Source organism: Thermobia domestica, chromosome 8, assembly GCF_964235325.1.
Source record: "Thermobia domestica chromosome 8, izTheDome1.hap1.1, whole genome shotgun sequence".
In the NCBI taxonomy this organism is placed as follows: domain Eukaryota; kingdom Metazoa; phylum Arthropoda; class Insecta; order Zygentoma; family Lepismatidae; genus Thermobia; species Thermobia domestica.
In genome coordinates, this window is record NC_137461.1 from 107,369,227 (window position 1) to 107,390,726 (window position 21,500).

Below are 21,500 nucleotides of genomic sequence, written 5' to 3' on the forward strand. Positions count from 1 at the left end.
AATGATTGCTTCAAAGGAATTGTGAAGTTTTTCCTTCACCATTCAAGATGGGTAAGTCCAACTGCTTTGAAGTCCATTTAAAAAACAAAATCTAGTCTGTTGTATGACGTAAGATCATACTTTTACAATCAGTTGAAGAAGGGGAAGGAATGAGGTAAAGAATGAAAAGAACAGGTTTTCCCACTGTGTGTGGATAGTTGTAGATCCACGAGTAAGTATGCTTGCCAACCCATCGACTATACACTATCGATGTTGTTATTTGCCGGTCAACACTACTTCTTTTCAATACCAGGTTTCCTTCCTGCTTTGTCTACTCTCCTGATAAAGAAGGCAGCAAACTGTTCCGTCATAGTGCATCTAGTTGGCAATAACTGCTCTTAAATCAGCAACTAATCGAAGGGTTGTAGTCGGACAGACAGCTTTCAACTGCACTGTATACGTGTTCAGCATGACTCCCATTTTTATTTCTGATTTTGTAGACCGGTACCCTACCTTTAACTTCGAATGTCTTACCCCAAATTTTCTTACCAGATTGTACCTAGGTAAGAAAAATGAATTATCCGAGCAACATAATAATTGTGTGACCTTGTGCCTTGGGAAACGAATTTCAGCTAATAATTATTATGTATTAAAATTTGTTAAGCACCTAAGTTCCAGAACGTTGTCCTGAAAATATTTTGCATTTGAATGTATCGAAATCAATTCCGAAAATGATGAAATTCCAGAATCCGTTATGAGTATTTAAAAAATGAAAGTACATAGTTATTCAGTCTTCGTCAATGAACACTCATGTGGTAAAATGTACTGTAACAATCTGTGATATAATCAAATTAGAAGAGCTGTATAGCTAGAAATCGAACCTACGAACACGGCCTATAAAAAAATAAAAATAAAAAGAGAGAAGAGAGATGCCAGTAGCAGGCATGCCTTAACATGCTTTATCATATCACGAAGTGACATAACTGAATTCTAACCATTTATGAGATACATTTTATCTTATGAACAATCATAGTTTAAACCAGAGATTCCCAACCAGTGTATCGCAACACACTGGTGTATCACGCAGTCCCGTAGGGTGTATCACAAAATTATAGAATTTAAAAAATCATGAAATAGTTAATAATTAGTTAAAATGAATTTTGAACAGATTGTGCTGGTCAACGCCACTAGTGGTAGCAGCAATGCTCGGTACTACATAGAGTCACTTCTTTATAGAAACTTTTATAGTCAATCCATTATAACTGTCTTCCTTATTTCACCCTCCTGCAGAGCTGGCTTGGTGTTTGGAGACTCGAAAAGATTTATTTTCGATCAATCGTTATAAATAGACCTAGACGTCAACAGAGAGTTGTACTAGTCCATAACTTCCTGTAACATCACCATCTTGGACATAAAGTCATTGCTATCGAGCTGTATTTTTTGCGTTCAGTGGAAACAGTAGCCTCTTTATTGATACCGTGACACAATAAATTAAAAATGTAACAATATTTTCAACAAATTCAGAAATTGTTATGATTATTTGATGGCTGAATGAAATTCAAAGAAGGCATAAAATTAAAAATGTACAGATGTAAATACATTAATAATTGTTCTTTTCATGGATTTTAATGTCAATAAAATTAATGAATACAATGGTTTATATGTTTATAACACAAAGACATGTGCTTTGGCGTCCAGTTTTAACTTTTTGCGATCCTTTGTCGATTGGGACTTGCTATACCAGTCCGATATGAGGTCATTCGACATGCTTCTTGCGGTTGATTTCGTCCAATGGCGAGTACTGATTGCTCATTAAAAAAAAAAAATCACTGCATCCAATGGACAATCTTTAAACAATGATTTTCATCCCTACTTTAGTAGATAACGTTAATGTAGTGGGTTTCAACTTTGAAAACCTATCATTTACATACGAAGCCCTGTAATTTGACAAATTAGTTCACACTAGGGATGCGCACGAGATAAGTCGAACCAGAATTTTACTCACAAAATTTGAGTTGAGGTACAGCTATTCCAGTAGAAAAATATACACTTTTCGAGTCGATATATCACTTTTACAGCACATTTTCGAGACAAGACAGCCTCAAATCTTGTCTCGTGCTCATTCCTAGTTCACACCAATTCAGACAAACTCGGGAAATACAAAAGGGTCGTAAAGAGTAAAAACTGTAAAATATTAAGGAAATTGTTAAGAAAACTTGACCATCCATGCTAAAACAGGACGTTAAGTTAATTTACTTCTCCTCCTCGGGAGGAAATACTTTTCCGCCTTTTCTCCAATAGAACAAAAAATTACACATGTAATAGCTATGTAATATCAATTATTTATCGACAACTAAATATATAGAATTTAATGAATGAATGATTTATGAACTTTTAAAAGTCTGAAAATTTCGTTCTGGCACTTTACTTAACATAATAGCCTAGAAGACATACAGAACGCTTTAAACTCTGCACAAGAGTTGAAATTACAGAATAACATTTAAAACGAAACAACTATAAAGCATCAATATGCATAACGTGATAGGATTTCATTTCACCGAAATTTTTATTTTTATGCAGAATAATGTGTCACTCGATTTAGAAACATTCTTTTTTTAAAACTCATTAGGAAATACGTGTTCTATGAGCAGAAACAGTTCCCGAATCTATTGTTCGGAAAAATATGCTTAATGTCGACTTCAGAATTACACTTCAAATTAAAACATTGCCTATAGCAATTATTTTTTATCGTGCGAAATAGACTACTTCATGTATTTATATATTATTTCCATTTACAATATATTTTCTATAAGCATACGTTTTTGTCTCTTTTCAAGAAGCACGCCAATTACATATAAATTTTCCGGGTGTGGTGAATCATAAAAGATAGAAAACTATTGACCTAAATAATGGTTTATTACGTATATGCTTTCCCACTTCAGTGAAGGGTTTATAGTGCTCAGCAGCCGAATTTGACGTTTGGCATCAAGTTCACGATGCGCTGTTGTAAAACTTCCTGTGAAAAATTTACTTTCAGTTGGCATATATTACATATTGACAAAGTTCTTGCCTCACTAAAAACATACAGCATGTCGATCGAATCCGACTTCAACATCACAACATTGGCAACGTTGCTGGAAGCCAATGTTGCCAGATGTTTTCCCCGTAAATTTTACGCTTTTTTGACATGTCTTCATTTTCCTCGTAAAATGATATCTTACGTTGTTTCTATGAATATTAAAAATGATACTCCTAAACATTTTAAAAATGTTTTCATAAGTAAGAGCGAAATCTCTATCTCTAGACCCTATATAAAAACAAAGTCCTGACCGACTAAGTAAGTGAGTGATTAATCAACTCCCATACCAAAGTGTTTAAGCTAGAAATTTGAGATTTGGATAGGGCGTAGAATGTGTAATATAAGCTCTCACTAAGGAAGGACTTTTTGGAAATTTCGACGGCGAAGGGGAGGGGAAGAGGATAGCAATTGTTATCTTAAAATGCCATCTCGGAATTTCTGAATGTTAGAGACTTAGAAGTTGGTATATGGACTTCTTATTTAAAATAATTAGAAACATCTTTCAGCGTTTTTGATCTTAGATCTAGAAGGGAAGAGAAGGGGCTGAGAAGAAAAAATGGGTGAGAATTACACAGGGACGTGAGTGACTCAACAAATTACCTTAGCAGCAGTATAATCAAGTTTTTTCCCTTGTATTATTTATATTTGATGCAGGAGCGTCACTTAAGGAGGGCAGGGAGGCAATTGAGAATCACATGCTTTTTAATAAATTGTATACTAATTTACTAATAAAAAAACACGAAGGTCTTATGTCAATGGACATCTTGTTCCCCATGGCCAAAGCTGAAATAATGCTACTTATAATAGGCTATTACTAACTTTAAAAAAGTATAAATAAAAAATGCATTGGAATACTACAAAAAAACAGTGTTTTTCCTGGAATCTAACATCGGAAACAGTTACTTCTCGAACAGTTTCTAAGAAATTTCACAGTAATTTGTGTTTCGGTTATCTTTCTTCTGCAGTAAACAAAATATAATTAAGAATATATAGGATATTAAACAAAACATCAATTGGTCAAAATATATTGTGGAATGTTGGAGGAAGAAAGCAAAATTCAAAGTTTTCTAAATTTGATAAATGTCCCCATAACGGAAAAAGTATCATGTTCCACTGTTAATTGATGTTCCAATATGGTAAAAAAGATTTGGCGAATATCACCGTTTTTCATAATTAGTATTGACAAATCGTGACCAGTAATTGAGTAATTCCATCTAGTTTGGTAAACGTATGGTAATCGCCGATATAGAAAGTCACCAAGAATTTTTGTGAGCTTTGCTGATTCGGAGAAGAGTACTGAAAACCCACTACAAGTAGCAAAAAGACAGAGTACTTCAGGTACTTTAGGATAGTGTTTGACTCAGAATGATAGACTACACCACACTGGCACCACTAATCCACAGTGCCGAGTATGTTGCCGTATTTTAAGATACAGCAGGTACTCATCCAGAAATTTTTCTTCCGAGGGTTCCACATTTTGGGGAGCTCGATACACGAGAGAAGGAGAGATAGAGGGGGGAACAATACGGCCAAAGCACATACTACAATGCAATACTAGCCTATTAGCCCATTCGTTCAACAGGATGCTTGGTTACAAAGTTGTTCTCATAGAGACCGGGGAGAGATGTACATTCGATCCAATCGTAAGGTACAAAGTAGATTTAGAAATACTTCGCAGTTTCATTATTAAATAAAGAAAGAGGTTTTATATATGGATTTATAATCGTTACTTTTATAAATATAAAAATAAGAAATGATATTTTCAAGATGATATTATTTAATTTCTTTTATTCAAGCAGTACCCAGGCACTGCTTAATTTGCACGTTGCTGGAATTACAATTATTGTATAATATATAAAGATGCCCATATCTCGGAATCTCGTAAGGTTAGAGGCAAGAAAATTAGTGTTTTAGGCTTTTAATTTAAAACAATTCAAGATTTGTTCAAGCGTTTTTTGATGTTTCCCTTAGAAGGGAAAAAATGGGAAGAAAATAGGGCATTGGGTTGCAATTGTTAAAATAACATAGTTATACCTCGAAATCCCTTATATAGATATGTTAGTATGTTGGGGATATGAGAAATATAAGGCCTGAGGCCAAGCAAATGCGGGGGTCTGAGGAGAAGTCTCTAGCTAGCCGAAGGCTTATATATGCAGTGTATGACTGCCGAACTTATTTTCACAAACTGTCGACAACGCAACCTATGTAACTTAATATTCAGAGAAAAATGCAACAGGTTACATTTTTATCTCCAATATAACCGGCACCCCAACTTTGTGTTTAAGAATAATTTGGTTTTTAGCATCATAGCCTTCGTCTATCAACACTGTTTCGATCATATCGTAGATGAAAAGTCTCCAGTAAAATACAATTAAAAAGCAAGGAAGATATATGTAACATAATGGATTGGTTGAATTTCAGTTTAGTGTTCCTTTCAGCCTTGAGGCTATATAAAGACGAGAACCTTAACATGGAATTCGAACCACATGAGCTCCCAACACGAATTGTTATATACATTTTTGTATTTTATGTAATGTTAAAATATTATTGTTAATGAATCTGCCCCATTATTATGTGAAACCATAGATGTGCTTGTTATATGTAAATTCTGAATATCTCATATTTTCCCTTTCCTCCCTGAAAATCGTATAAAATCCTCCTTAATTAATCTAAAAAAATTTGGCAACCCTGGAAGCAGCGCTCAAGGTCAAACATCAATTCGACTGCCACACACAATAACTGTTCCCTGAGAGCTTGTTCCCGTAACTCACCTTTACCGTATATAATCTTGCAAATGTGAAAATCACAAATGTCTGGTTTATTTAAGAAATTCTATGTATCATCTTGGTAACATGCTATAAATACCTAGTTACATTATAAATACATATAATACTTTATCATTATGCCTTGTCTTCCTTTGAATCCTATACAATTCAAAAGTTAGGGGGAAAAACTTTTATTATTATTATTATTATTTATGGTAATAACCAGTGTATGGGGAAGCGATAACACAACATGCCAGTCGGCCTCCTGCATTCCCTGTCTTCAAACTTTCCTCATTTCCTGCTTTTCCCAAATCATCTTCCTTCGCATGTACAACAATGGATCTTCCAATTACATTATAGCGATCTAGGAAGAGACTTGCAGGAGTCGTGTGTATATCTACAGCAGCAACGCCACTCTCGTCTGCGTAGATGTTCCCTGTATCTCCAGCATGTCGCAATGTGTCATAAGGACCTCCATGATGGTACTAAAAATAAATAAAAATTAGTGATTGGTAATGAATTTGATAACATTGTTTATACATGTATTTAAATCTACTGCACAGTAGAATAATACACTTCTAAGAAAGGTTAATGATTGAGCTGAAAAACAGAATTGCACGTTCGATCTCAGGTCATGTCTGAACACAGACCTTCATATGACTTCAGTAACAAATAAAAATATCGAGAAGTATTTAGTGCAATTGAATCATACAATATATAACTATTGTGTAGGTTTATATGTGGTTTGATACACTTTCTGTACTGTGTTCTAAATGGCGCTTTGTGTGATAAGTAAATGTGTCTCCAAAAACACTTCCTTAACACATTTTCACTTCTCCCTTTTGGTATGTATGATATATTTAATGTTCCTTTATGTGCATGACTCGCAGGATTTCCCTCTATACAACTATTTGGCGTTTTTAGGTGATTATATAAACTCTTTATTACTTTATTTGTTTTAAATATAAATAAATATAGTCATGTGTCTGTTAGCAAAAGTTAACAAATTTATTACATCTACATGAAAGGCGAGGTTTTTGCTACTTTCCCCGTGGAAGTATCTAATAGCGTCCATTCCACTGTATCTAAAGCAGTGATCGCCAAACCGTTTAACGCTCTGATTACGCCTAGTTTATCGGCAATAAATAAATGTAAGATTTAAAAAAAAAATAATAAATAAAAGTTTTTAGTTCTTGTGGTTGGTATCTCATAGTAGGATTTAGAAACGATAGGTAAATCAGAAGCTTCATAAGTTTGGCGACCACTGATCTAAAGTCTCTTATTTCATTTCCATTACTTTTTTTTTCAATTCGAAATTCCAATCCTGACGCATACACTATGAAAGAAAATGTATAGATTACCAATGACGGAACTATTAAGTAGTGCTCTTAAAATTATTTGAATGTATTTTTTCCTGTTATTATTCGAATATCGAATATTCGAATTCGAATTTAAACATCACTAGTATTTAGCGCTACAAGATAAATTCCGTGTTTTTGCTCTTATAGTAAAAATAATACCCAATATTGCATACATGTGAATTACATGATAGCCTACACTTCAAAGTAATGCTATTGAGCTATTTTGTTAATGTTGCATGGAAAACATCTCTGAATTTGCACTTAAATATTACAATCGAATATTAAAACTTCCATTAATTTCTGTGTAGACGAAAATTAGTTTAAACTATTAACCCCGATTTTTTCTGAAATTGTAAGAAATACGTAGAACTCTGAAAACATTGATTGAAAGATATATAATATTAAAGCTGAAGAGGTAATATGATAGTTTTAGATAATTATATCTGATTAAGGCAATAGGTATGCACTATAGCAGGACTAGTACTATAGCATGCGGGAGCCTGAAAAAGATAGGAGTATCAGCCAGTATTTTTTAGAATCAAATTTGCCACTCTAATGTAAATAGAATTACCACCTACAAAAGTTTCGTTACATGTGTAACAGAAGTTGGAAATTTCTTTTTAACAAACATTTAACATGTTTTCACTCCGTTTTCTCACCTAGAATAGCGCTTAAATGTTTAATTTTTCAGTATATGATGAAATATATAAATAGAATAAATTAGTTTCCGAAAAAAAGGAACATTGTTTAAAAAAGCAATAAAAAGGCAGTTATTGGTTCTGGAACAGTTTTGACATGGAAATTAGGGTAGCATACGGAGTGTAGTCAGGCCCGCATCCAGGGGGTCTAGGGGGCCGCCCTCCTAAAATTTTCACGGTAGGCTTGCAAATAAATTATAATATGGTGATGAACTATAATATGGTTGGATCGGGCCCCCCTACATTTTTGGGCTGGCTACCGGCCTGTGTAGTTGTGCTTACATATAGAGTGAACATTTATCCTCAAACGCCCAAGTAACTTTTAAACTAATACATAAAAACATTGAAATTTTTACAATGCAAATGTTTCACAGGGTAACTAAATTTGACATACTGCACAATACAACCAGATTAATAGTGTTGTCAATCAAAGTAAAATTCTTTTTTAAAAAATGCACTATGTCAGATTATTACATATTTCAAATCCACATATTAAACAAAAACCTATAATACCACACTTAGTATTCAGTGTTACAATCTAAGGACGCTACTAAATCACAAACGTATCAAATTATTTAACCCGTTTCAAAACCGTAAAAAAAAAAAAAAAAAAAAAAAAAGTGAAACTGCTATACTGCTTAAAATATGGTATTGTGGTAAGTTCGTAAAAATTATTGTTTCTTTTATTTGCTTCTATAACATTACAGTAACAGTTTTTGGTAGTAGTAATTGTAATTACAGCAACTTTTCGCAACTATATGATTTTAAGCACTGCTGGAAACTTTTCCAATATTTATCATATCCCTAAAATAGTCTGAGATATAAAATTGTTGTAAACGGCATTTTCGAAATAAAATCTTTTGAAAAATGTCAAAACTTCAATCCCTTATAATTTTGTAACTATTTATCGAGATACTTATATAATGATCATAATATTCGATGCTAAGGCACTTTGGATGTGTATTGTCCCATCCAAAGTTTGTGAAAAGATGTTTGTGATACTGTAGCGTTGTTAGTTTGCATTAGTGAATAATAACTGTGGTATTGTTACTTTTCATTTAAGTGTAGATTTGAAGTATATAATGACCTGACGTTGTGACATTTGGAAAATATAACTTATTGGTAGGTTAGCAATACTGTTCAACTAGTAGTATTGTAGAGTATGATAAACAATATCCCTGTTGATATTTCATTGTACAAAATACCGTCGTTTATTATATATTAGTGTAAAGTTACAAGTGGGTTTCAAGATAAATGATCCACTCTATATAAGGGTATATACATAGATTTATATAGACAGTCCTTAAACATTTGCCCTCCAACAAAAATTTCACTTTCTGAAATCATGTTCCTTGGTAAAGTGTTTGAATAAATAACGAACAAAATATGTCAAGTTTAATTTATTAAAAATGACATGTACAGATCCTTATCAATTTATTGGAAACACCTGAGTGGAGTCAGATGACGGGTTGGCAACAGTCAGGCAGCGATTACAGTTGGCGGTGGAGTGTTAGAATAAATGACAAGGGTGTATCTGCATTATAGTTATTTTATTCACGAGAGAGAGAACAACTACATGAAAATGCCCTCAGAAAAGTAGAGGTAATTTTATAGAATTCTGCCATTTAAGAGGAATCGTCGGGCTCATCCAGGAAATAAACCCTCTAAGAAAAGAGAGTGTAGTGACCAGACATTACAACAAAGGAACTGGTTATAAGGAAATATTTTCTAATAGAAGTGACTGCTCAGATATAGAAATATCAAGTTCTTTTGTGAGTGCAGTTACTTGAACGGTGTAAATCAGAAATACGATCTAAATAAAATTTAAGCTAACTGTGAAACGAAACTTTCGAATAAAAAATATATGTAAATAAATACATAACATATGTCAAAGTAATACATATAAAATGTCTTCTCCAAGTTATATTTGTGAATATGAGTGTGTAAATATAACAAGTGTAGTGGTGTGTAAGACAACAGTCCCTTTTCCTCCTCTCTTTTCTCCCTTCAATAAATCGTTGTTGTTATTAAGCCTAGCGTTTCAACAGAAATTTCAATCTTATTTTGCTGCATAGTGAGTAGCACGGTTTGTGTTTGTCACATGTAAATGTTGTTCTCTTTCGACGTATCAAAGTGTGAGAATTTAATGTGTGTATGTGGCCCACAGAGTGGAGAGGCAGACAGACGCAAACTTTCAGTCCAAGTATCTGTGATTGTTTGTGGCATCCTTACGAGGCAAAAGATGAGACTATCTAACTCACAGTAACTTACGTATAGTGCAGGTAGCAATAGGCAAAGGAGTTAAAATATAATATATATTAAAGTTACTACAATTGCCCTATTTTGCTTATTCTTCTAAATTTTATGGGCAGGCTTAAATTTTGTTTTATTTCTCTTATATATATATATATATATATATATATATATATATATATATATATATATATATATATATATATATATATATATACGACGAGACCTTATTCTATTCATCAGAACATACGACTAAAATAGGAGGCAGAAAAACATAATACATGGACATACCATGCGTTCAGATTATCATTTTTCCTTAAAAGTCAGGGCTATATTCCTTTCCACATATTCACCTCAGGTGAACTGGTGAATCCAACAACACTATATATAAAATTTTATGATGAAATACTATATATGTAAGAATGAAAGAATGATTACCTGGTCTGGATTGAAGTGTGATCCTGCAGATTTGCAATTGTTATCAGTTCTGCCAATTTGGTGAATATGAAAGCCGTGATATCCAGGTGAAAGTCCTTGAATATTGCCCCAGATTCGAAGAGGATTTCCAGGATACTGCTCCAGCATTAAACTTCCTGACACGGTCGAGTTGTCTATTCCTTTAACCAAATGGCAAACTGCTCTTTCCGGAGTTGCTGTCGTCTAAAAGCAATGTAAAAACGTTAAATTTATCTCAAAAATATGTAGTATAAATATTGTAGGATCCCACAAAACGTCTTACGCTAGCTTGCGCATTAGATTCTTTCCATTGAGCATCGCAATCTGAGTCATACATTTTTCACTTACAAGGAAAACTTCTCCAGGATATCATGAAAATGAATTAATTTTATAACAGTACGGAATTCTGGTTTCTAACCAGCAAAGTTAAAAGATATTAAGCTAAACTCTTAGGATCGAAACTCCAAACAACATCAGCCGACAGAACCTTAAAGACTAGCAGTTTAAAAAATGGTTGCTGCTCATAATAAATAACCTGAAGAGTTATACAATGAAACAAATTTCATTTCTTCTTTTAGGCTACTATATCAAGCCCAAATTTGGAATTTCCTTCTATAACTAGAGTCATCTTACTCTACTGTGATTAAATAACCTCAAACACCTATAAATATGAAATAACCTGAAACAGAACCACTAGAACGATGTTCTCTATTAGCAGGCTCTGACTTAGAGACCCAGAGCCCCTACGCAGTTAATAAAGTTGGAACCATCGTTTTTTGATAATTTTGCAAAAAAAAGAAAAAGAAAAAAGAAAAAAGAAAGAAAGAAAGAAAAAGAAAAAGAATCTTTAGTTTTATATTTTATTTATTTAAATTCCTTCGACTTTACAAAATAGACAAGGAGTCTTAGAAATTAAATAGACAAGTACAAACTATACCTTTATAACACAATTTTTGCATTTATAATTATAGATTGCATTACGACGCGAATAATTTTCTATTTCGTTCGAAAAAAAATTGACATTATTTTCGGGTGCCCTAGCTGGGACCCTCCTCCAAGATTGGGTCCCCTAGGCAGCCGCCTAGTTTGTTTTTTAATTATTATCTGTCTAATTTACTTCTATAGTGTATTCCCTGGGGTGCAGTCTAGAACTTTCATCTAAGTTAAAACAATACAGGATAATTGACTCCCTTTCATGTAAGAGCGAGAATACGATGAAATGCTGTTACAAGTAAAGTAGAATATGTACTAAACAGATAAACATTGTATCATGTTTTCTATAAAAAGAAGAGTGTTACTTCTGGTAAGAACTGCTGAAACACTTTGTCGCATGTAGATACTCGTAACCAGAAAGAGAAGTAGTTCATTAAATATGCTAAAAGACTCCATCCTCGAATCATATTAGCTAGTAAGTTTTTTTTATCTTTTTCTCCTCAATGCATCTTCAAATGTTGCTGTTACAATTCCAATTATATTCAATATTCGAATGTAAACTTGAAAATACCCTATGCTAGTCGAGAAAACTGAAACTACACAATTGTTAGAATTGTCTAGGATCTTCTTCTGTTGTCGTCAAGTTGACTGTGCGTATAAGCAGTTCCCAGTGCACTTCAGGTAAGTGGAAGGTGATGTAGAACTCAGGGCAGGATCTACGAAATATTGCGCCCGGGGTAAAGAAGTTTTTCTGGGGCCCCCTTCCTCCCAGGTCTAAATACTTTAGTTAGGAATTGGAACACATCTTAGGTTAAAGTATATATTGTAAAAAGTTTAAACTATTTGTCATCTTTCACCTTTTTATAACTTTTACTGAAATTTGTATACACATACGAGTTTGAAACCAATTACGAAGCGTATCCAAAAGTTACGGTATAAAGTGAGAAGTATTAAAATTCATCTTATCGTTTAATCGAAACACAAACCGATACATTATGTAATGTTTACGTTTTATTTATATTAAATATTTGATATTTTTAAAACTTAAATTCTGAAACCGTTTTTGTTGTTGTTGTTGTTGTTATTGAAGCTTATTTATTTCGCAAATAAAATACTCTGTTATACTGAAAACAAAATTCTCAAGATTTTCCTTGTAAGAAATACATAGTTCTAGAAGATGCAACTTTGGTATATACATGTATTGGAATCTATTGTGAAATGTCCTTCACATTTTAACCCAAATTAATATTAGTGTTGCAATAGAAAAGAAAACAAAAACATAATTCGAACAAACTATAAAGGTAACCGAGACAGTTCTGTTGCTTTTTGTGGAGGTCTGTGCGCTATTGGCCCTCACACCGTGCGTTGAGTGCGAATGGAGAAAAGGCGAAGGTCAGTTGCTGTTATGGGTATATCCAACATAGTTCAGTTGTGGTAGTTCAGTTACACCGTAAACTTGTGTAAGGATAGAGTAAACATGGGAAATACACAGAAGGTCATAAGGGCATGTATGCTGTACGAGTTCAAACTGGGGGCAAACGCCGCTGCAGCGGGGAGGAAGATATGTCAGGCCTTTGGTGAGGGTGTCGTGACTACGTGGATAGTACAGCGGTGTTTAACAAGTTTAAGGACGGTGACGAAACACTCGAAGACGCACCACGTGCCGGATGACCAACACATGTAAAAATGAAGTTCTTCAGGCAGCAATTGAAGCGAATAGTGGCCAGGCATATGAGGAACTGGGGCTACAGTTCAGTGTGAGTGGAGAAACCTTTCGGCTCCACCTCCATCAAGTTGGGAACCACTATAAGTTGGGTCCATGGGTCCCACATGATTTGACTCCGGGCCAGGAGGCAACGCGAGCAGACACCTGTGTTTCTTTGCTGCCTCGTCTGAGGAAGGAGCCATTTCTAGACTGGGTGTTGACATGTGATGAAAAGTGGGTTCTGTACGAAGCCCTACGGCGCCGTCATCATTGGTTAGCATCCCATAAACCGGTTCCAAAACAGCCGAAAACCAGCACTGCACCAGAAGAAGATTCCCCTGTGTGGTTGATGGACTGCTCGCAGCATTGTGCATCGGGAACTGCTACCAGCTGGTCAGAGCATCAATTCAATTGTGTACTGTCACTAGTTGAGCCGTGTTCAAGAAAAACTCAAAACTCTGGAGCCTGCACTTCTGAATCGCAAAGGAGTTCTCCTATTACAGGACAAGGTAAGCCCCACGTGACTAGGATGACCCAGGACACTATTCTACGCCTTGGATGGGAAACACTATTGCATCCTCCATACTCACTGGACATTGCGCCGTCTAATTATCACCTGTTCCATTCTTGCACAATTACCTTAGAGGACACCAGTTCAAATCCCTAGTAGAGGTGCAAAATACACTTGATACTTTGTTCGCTTCACAGCTCACCAAGTTCTACCGCGATGGAATCCATGGCCTTCCAGAACGTTGGCAGAAAGTCGTCAATGCTGATGGGGACTATTTTTGATCTTCCAGGTACGTTTTGGGTGACATATCGATGTTTGAATGTGCTGGTTGAAAAGCGATAAAACTTCCTTGATTACCTCCATATTTAAAAACATTTTTTTCTATAAATACGGCCCCTTAACTTGATAACCTGCAGCTTCCTCTTCTTTTATTGGCTGAGGAAATTCTTCTTCATTGACTTACTTTATAATTCCTCCTGTATGTGTATATTGGCTTTTCAGTTGTATGCTTGACTTCGCTTTATGTGTGGGCCTTCCACCTGTGTGTACATGATTATGTATATTGACTTTTCTCAAGTGATATTGGCTTTTCTCATGCAATATTAGCGTTTCTCATGTATATATTGGCATTTCTCATGTGTATATTGGCTTTTCGCGTGTCTATATTGCCTTTTCCTCACATGTGTATATTGGCTTCACTCTATGTGTGGGCCTTCCACCTGTGTGTAAATAATTCTTCTAGTAATATGCTTAAGTTTAAGGTAAATAGTTACACATGTTTCACATCCATTTATATGTAACAATAAATATGGAGAACAAGTACTTTATTTATAGTATCAATTAATAACGGTATTCTATATAATTCCCTTCTCGTTTTTTGCGCTCAAAAATAGTTTTTTGGCTTTCTTTTATGCAAAGTCTTCATTAATTTTTCCATAAGATGTTGATTGAGCAATCTTGTTCTCTATAACTAATGTTATCAAATCTGAGAGCCTTTCCTGTCCCATGGGTAAACGTAAGTATGTTTTAATGAGTTTTAGTTTGCTGAAACTTCTTTCACAAGTTGCCACACTACATGGAAGGATAAGAAAAATTCTAAGAGCCATTGAGACGTTTGGACAGACACTTTGGAGGCCATTTTCGCTAATCATGTCGAATATGTTCCTTGGGGTGGACTTCTTGAGGTCCGGCAAGAATAGAACAGCCTGGTTATTAAGAGTCTCAACTGATCTTCCATCAAATTAACAGTAACCTTCGCTTCCGACAGCCATCTGTCAAATCCATAATTCTGAACCTGAAGCTTGTGTTCAAAAGATCAGATAACAAATCAAGAGACTTTTGCAAAGTCAAATCCTTATTCTCGGTGTTTCTTCCAGACATGTTTCTAGGGAGGCACTACACCCCGGAGCGGACCAAAATAATACGTCTATAATATAATAATAAATAAAATACTACCATGTGAAAATAATATGTTCCCTTCCGAATACTGAGTGTACCCCCAAGGAACATTTTTATCAAAAGAAACACTGCTTATTCTGTATTTCTTTGTTAACTCCGTTTATTTCATGCAAAACTGAGTCCCAAAATACTAAATTAATTACAAATTTAAGATCTTTGATTGATTTCATTAATTTTTTGGCAACTGATTTGACTTCTGAATTAGAGGAAGTGGTTATAATTTTATAAAATGCTGTGACAACATTTTTCAGCTCAGATTTCCCCCACTTTCTTCATTCACCAACGATCCCATCACCATCCATACGACCTTCCAAACTTGCCAGTGTTTATCTTGCCTCGAAATGGCGCCCCCTACATGCTCACAACCAGCTGTGCCCCGGGGCAAATGTCTCGAATTGCCCCTCGTAGATCCGGCCCTTGTGGAACTGATAAAAGTAAGGTCTTCGGAATTATCAATGGAGAATGGAATTATCAATGGAAATTGAAATGGCAAAAAAGTAAAGAACGCTGAAATAGTCGATTAGGCAATCAAAATGTCCGAAAAATTTTTCAAATAGCCGCAAAGTTAGGCATAATTCACGTAATTTCCATTTACTCTGGAACTAACAAGTAACTCCTTCCATCTTAAGGATTGTGTGACAGTTAATTCTGAGTTAATCCTTGATGAAGGCGGAAGAAGATTGTTGTTTGATTTGACCTATAATTACCTGATCATGATCTTCCATGTTGAAATGACAAAGGAGTAAGCCACTCTATGCAATAACCATTGTCCAGTAAGTTGGCATTTGTTCCGTCCAAAACTAGCAATCGTCCACATTTTCGTCCACTGTGTTACAAATTATTTTGTCTAATATTGGGTTATTTTATGCGTTATAATATTTCAGTGTAATTGGATGGTTATAGCCATCCTGTTTTGGAATTCGGAGGGTTATGATCAGTGTGTCACTCTAAACTTCTGTAACGTGGTTCATGAATCATTAGTAAATACTTATTCCAACCTCCTATACAAGATCTATGTTTCTAATTCTATCGAGAATAAATATTGTGCTCTGATGTTCAGTTCCTCGAAATCACAAGGGCACACCAACAAGAGCTGCTTGAAAATCTGTTGGGTTCCAAATCTTGCAACATCCACTCTACTCTCCCAAATTTGGTCTCCAGTGAGCATTGTGTTTAGAATATTCTCTAAACTGAAAGAACTGCAGAGGAAAACATTTCACATTGAAAAACATTGTGACAAGCTGGTTTGAGGAATAAAGCACAATTGTATAACATTGGAATTCAAATATAAGAAAAGCTTTGGCATAAAAAGTGTATTGCACTCTGAGAAAACGACACTGAAAACTGAAGGATACAGGTTCTACTTACCATAACTGTAAGTATGGTTCATTTCAGAAGAGATAGTATAACGTCCTGTATATCAAGAGACGTTCTTAAAATTCACCCGGTGACATTTGCTTATCACTGACTGAAGCATAAGAATACGGAAAAGAACACATAATTCCGGATGCGGAATAACTTTATGGTTACAATTATCTTTTCAGTAAAAGTAGCTACCTTCAGGAGAAAGTATGTAGCAAAGATTTCATTTTAGAAGTGGCTGTAGGACAGAGTAGGAACATTTTTCACAGACCTTGTAATTGTTTTTCGAGTAACGGACATAAGAATAATGGGAGAAAAATATCTAATGAATTTTAATATTATTCAGTTCTTTTTAGAGCAAGAACTTGTCGATTAATGTTGGTGTCCCGACAATCACTGCGTGGAAGGAAAAAGGTCATTTTGGAAATATATCAACAACTATTACAAAATAATACGTAGAAAACGGACCTTTATATACTTTAATTTATATGATATTTGTTATAATGCAAGACCATATATAATATCAAATGATTTGTTTCATCCCAAACACAAGGCAAGTACTATATTAAACGGTCTAATGTTCTCCTATTAAGAAGGCAACAGAGATACCCATAAAGTTCCTATATGATTGGCTTATTAACGTGCATAGATTAAAGAGAAACTTTACACAGTGAATACATATAAATATCAGTTATTTTAATTTTTATAGTTTCTTCCTTAGAGGTTATTAGCTATTCGATTATTTTTATAACTTATAATGAAACGAATCCTTATAATAAATACTTTCAAAACAAAGAGAAAGTAAACTTACGTAGTAGGAAGCTGTATAATGAGGTATTGGTAAATGTAAAACAGTCCCAGAGTAAGCATTTGAAAGAAGCAATGCAGCCAACCTGTGAAATAGAAAGGAGCAATGATTTTGTGCTACACTTTCAGTATTATATCCATTTTTTTAAAAATTGCTCTTCAAAATAACGTCTTCTTCTCCCAATGATTTTTCTTATGAGTATTATTACTTGGATTTCTTAACATATGTAGTATTGTTTTCTGAAGAATAAATATACATTTTCTCAATTTAAAAAATCATATAAGCATGGTTGACTCAAAAAGTTGAGGTATTTAGCTTTTAATTATGTATATTCAATATTATGTGTAATATACAAAGTATAACAAAGAATAACATTTGGAATAACAAAGAATAACACATCTTTTTTTTTAAATAAATTAGTCCAGTGGTTCTCAACCTTTTTGACTGACGACACATTTTACTGAACGTAAAGGACATCGCGATACTTGTTTGATATTTTTATTGTAAATAATAATAATATCTATTATAATAGTGAAACCTATTAGTTTTTATAATGGCTCTATGTAACACTTGTAGCTCCTTCGTGGCTAAGTGGTTAGCGTACGCGCTTTTGGCGTGGGAGACCCGGGTTCGATTCCCGGCGGGGGATCATGTGGTTCGGATTCCACGTTAATCAGTAGGTTCACGTCTCATATAGCCTCGCTGCTGAACGGGACGTTAAACTCAAAATCAACTCAACTCTATGTAGTAGTGAGCATTATTGCTACCGCTGGAAGTGTTGACTGGTACAGTCTGTCCCGAGTTTAACTAATTGTTAGTTCTTCATGATTTTTAAATTCTAAAATTTCGGGACAGACCTAAGGGAACTTCGTGACACACCAGTGTAAACGCGACACATCCATTGAGAACCACTGAATTAGTCCATTAACTTCTTTTTCAACTGAAAAGGAAAATTTTAATAAGGTATAGAACGTTTGTAGTTAAGTCGTGTAGTTTCAAAACTGCTATTTGCAAATATTGAAACTTTACAGAAAAAATAAAAACTGGCGCTTAAACGCACTTAGTTGTCTTCGGTGTGGGAGACTTGGGTTCGATTCCCGGTGGAAGCTCATGTGGTTCGGATCCCATGTTAAACTGTAGTCCCAGATCTCATATAATGTTGGTGTTGAAAAGAACGCAAAACTCTAATCAAACTAGCTAAACGCTTAATCAGTAGTTATGGATTTCAACTGAATTCTCTCCTGACTTTCACGTGGAAATAAGCCTCTTTTTTTAACATTGCAGCACTTTAAAATTATCCGGATTCGAAATATTTGTGGTCGATGTTATGAAAAAAAGAAATAAGTATTTAAAATTTGCTCGGTTAAAGAAGCTGGTCCAGATACGATTCGGAATCTTAAATTTGGGATCTGTGACCTAGAAAGTAAAGGAAGCAACAGATTTAATGGCAAGAAGAATAGAAGCACTGTGTATTCAGCAAACAGAATGGACAGGAAATGAAACAAAGAACCTAGGAAGTGGACATAAACTATTGTATAGTGAAGAAAATCAACAAGATAGAAATGGAGTACGAATTGTCTTGTATAGGAATTAACTCGATGTAGTGTTCGTATAATTAGGAAGAGTGATAGAATAATACGTGTCAAACTGTGCCATGAAGAAATGTTTAATATTGTGAGTGTGAACGCCCCGCAAATTGGATGAGAGGGCGAAGAAAATGTTGCTTCCTAGAGTGATTTGGAGAGAGAGAGAGAGTTAACTACTGTACCAAAGAAAGAGTGATTCTGGATGGCAATCTCAACGGGTATATTGGTACTAGAGAAGGGACAGAATGTTAACTTTTGCACTGGCATCTGATTATGCTATATGTCACATTATTTTCCAAAACAAGAATTTTAGGAATAATAAAAAAATGGATCAAAAGATTGCCATCTTGGCAAAATTTTTTAGGAATGATCCAAAAAATGCAGGGATCGGGTCAGTTGCTCAAGTATGTTTTCCCCAACCGTTAAAATGTTGGGCATTTGCCAAACTACCTTATCTTACTATTGATCATGAACTGGAAATCCATGACAGCCACGAAAATCTTGAGTAATGGCCAAAACGAGGGTTTGATTTTCATATATGATAAAATATACGCAGGGTTGCCACAAGTTAGATAAAAATTTTACTATGATTTTTTATTAATAAGATTGTATGTTTTTCGTGAATCATTTATGTCAAAGAAGATCTGAATATTCCTGAAGTATCCATGCGCTTGCAATTTAGGACTCAATCCTAGCAGTTATCACATTCTCAGTATCATATTTTCCATACTACGAAGGTAAAACGTTGTATCTGAGCAATTCAAGGTACAAACTGGATTTCTCTCATTGCTTAAAAGACTTAAGAAAAAGAGAATAAATAATTACAGACACTGGCGACTCTGGCATGAAAATTGGGGGGCGGGGCATCAAAGAAAGTGATTTGAATGGTACTACCTAGCCCAACTTGTGTATTATCTTCGATTCCATTTCTTACCTTACTGCTTACCTTCACGGACCCCTTGAGGTATATAAAGAATTCTGTTGTAATCGTTTCACAGCCTGAATTTAATGTTCCAAATAAATATAGTTATTATTATTTATATGTTATTCTGTTACGACAGAACAAAATATTGAATATTTTGTACTTCAAAATGTTGGGGGGACACGTCCCCTCGTCCCCTGCCAGAAACGCCCGTGATTACAGACGATATTTTTTTTTAGAACAAACTGTTCTTTTACACCGTACGAATTCTTCAATAAATCACATTAATTTCTTAGGTTATGTCAGTATAATTCAAATGAACTGTATTGAAGGAAATTATATTACGAAATTGTTTGAAACAAAATGTTTTATACGTAGAGTATAACAAAGATTAAGAATAGTGTTAGAAAAGAGACTAGGCTTAAGGCTGTTTCGTCTTCAAAAGAAGGTGTGAAAGTGTTGTCTTTAAAAACGTGTTTATTGGAAGAGTTCGATGCCATCTCGAAAATTCTCCCTCGACATTATGTTGGCTAATAGTAATACCATATTCTATATAAAAGAGTGGAAGTGATTCGCTCATTATCGCCTCCTAGATCATGTTACACTGAGGTTCCGGTATTGGAAGCCAAGTTTGGTAATGATAATGCTATTGTCTCGGGCGCTAAGTTTTGCAACGATAGAAAATTACTAATAATTAAAGGAAAATTTCTGCTCGGGCTGCCAAATAGAATTACTGCGTGATATTACGAATAAGCAGATCTTACGTATTTGGGCGACGAAGAATATGAAACGTATTGTTTTCGGAATTCGATTCCTTATCTCTAATTTGCATATTTAATCTGAACTAGAATGAATAATTAAGGCACTCACGGATGAGCCTAATATGCATCAGAAAAATGAATACCTGACCTTGTACTTGAAAAATGAATGGTATTGATGAGTGGCAACTCATCTGCCTATTACACAAATAAAAAAAAAATGAATGAGAGTTTGGAGAATTGAAGTTGACTCCACGGGGCTCGAACTTCAGTTCTCCAAGGTAAAGATACAGTTTTGCTAAGATGGTTAGGAATTTAAAAAAAATGATATATATAACGAAAGATGACCTAAGTCTAATCGATCCTGTTTTCCCCATAACGGTGTCTCCAAGGCGCTAGGAAAACAGGTGCGTAGTTAATAGTTAAGTGATTTAAACATGCGGAGCAAAAATCTCACAAGCTGCAAAGCTGAAAGAAAGATTTTTCGCTAATGGCTTGTTCAGTTGGCTACACTGACTATCACTCTGTCACCGAAGTGTGTGGAGATAGCAAAAATAGTTAAAAAGCAACAAACAAGGAAAGTTTAATTTAAAGTTTAAAAAAAAAATGAGTTAATTTAGATAAAAATTTCTGATGGTCAATGTAACCGTGCTTCAACTTTTTCTGTTCAGGGTAATTTGAAATAACTTCTAGGTATGCTAATATCAGTTAAAGAAATAGGCATATCTTTGAAATGATAACCACATAAATGCTTTGGTTCTAACGTCAAATAGACTTTTAATAAGTTTAACGAGAAAGAAGGTTATATTTACAAAAATCAACAAGAAAGTTAATTTGGATTTACAAAAAAATGAATTAATTGACTT

General features: G+C 34.5%; 1 protein-coding gene across 1 annotated transcript in view; it reads right to left on the bottom strand.

Moving 5' to 3' along the window:
* Nucleotides 1-1,583: 1,583 nt before the first annotated feature.
* The window catches only part of LOC145693132 (superoxide dismutase [Cu-Zn]-like), a 53,519-nt gene continuing 33,602 nt past the window's right edge, over nt 1,584-21,500 (bottom strand). The window contains exons 2-4 of the mRNA XM_081768860.1: nt 17,372-17,453; nt 10,574-10,795; nt 1,584-6,308 (exon numbers count right to left, since the gene is read on the bottom strand). Coding sequence (XP_081624986.1) covers nt 6,030-6,308; nt 10,574-10,795; nt 17,372-17,453 — 583 coding nt within the window. The 3' untranslated portion in view covers nt 1,584-6,029. The remainder of the gene's footprint in view (nt 6,309-10,573; nt 10,796-17,371; nt 17,454-21,500) is intronic.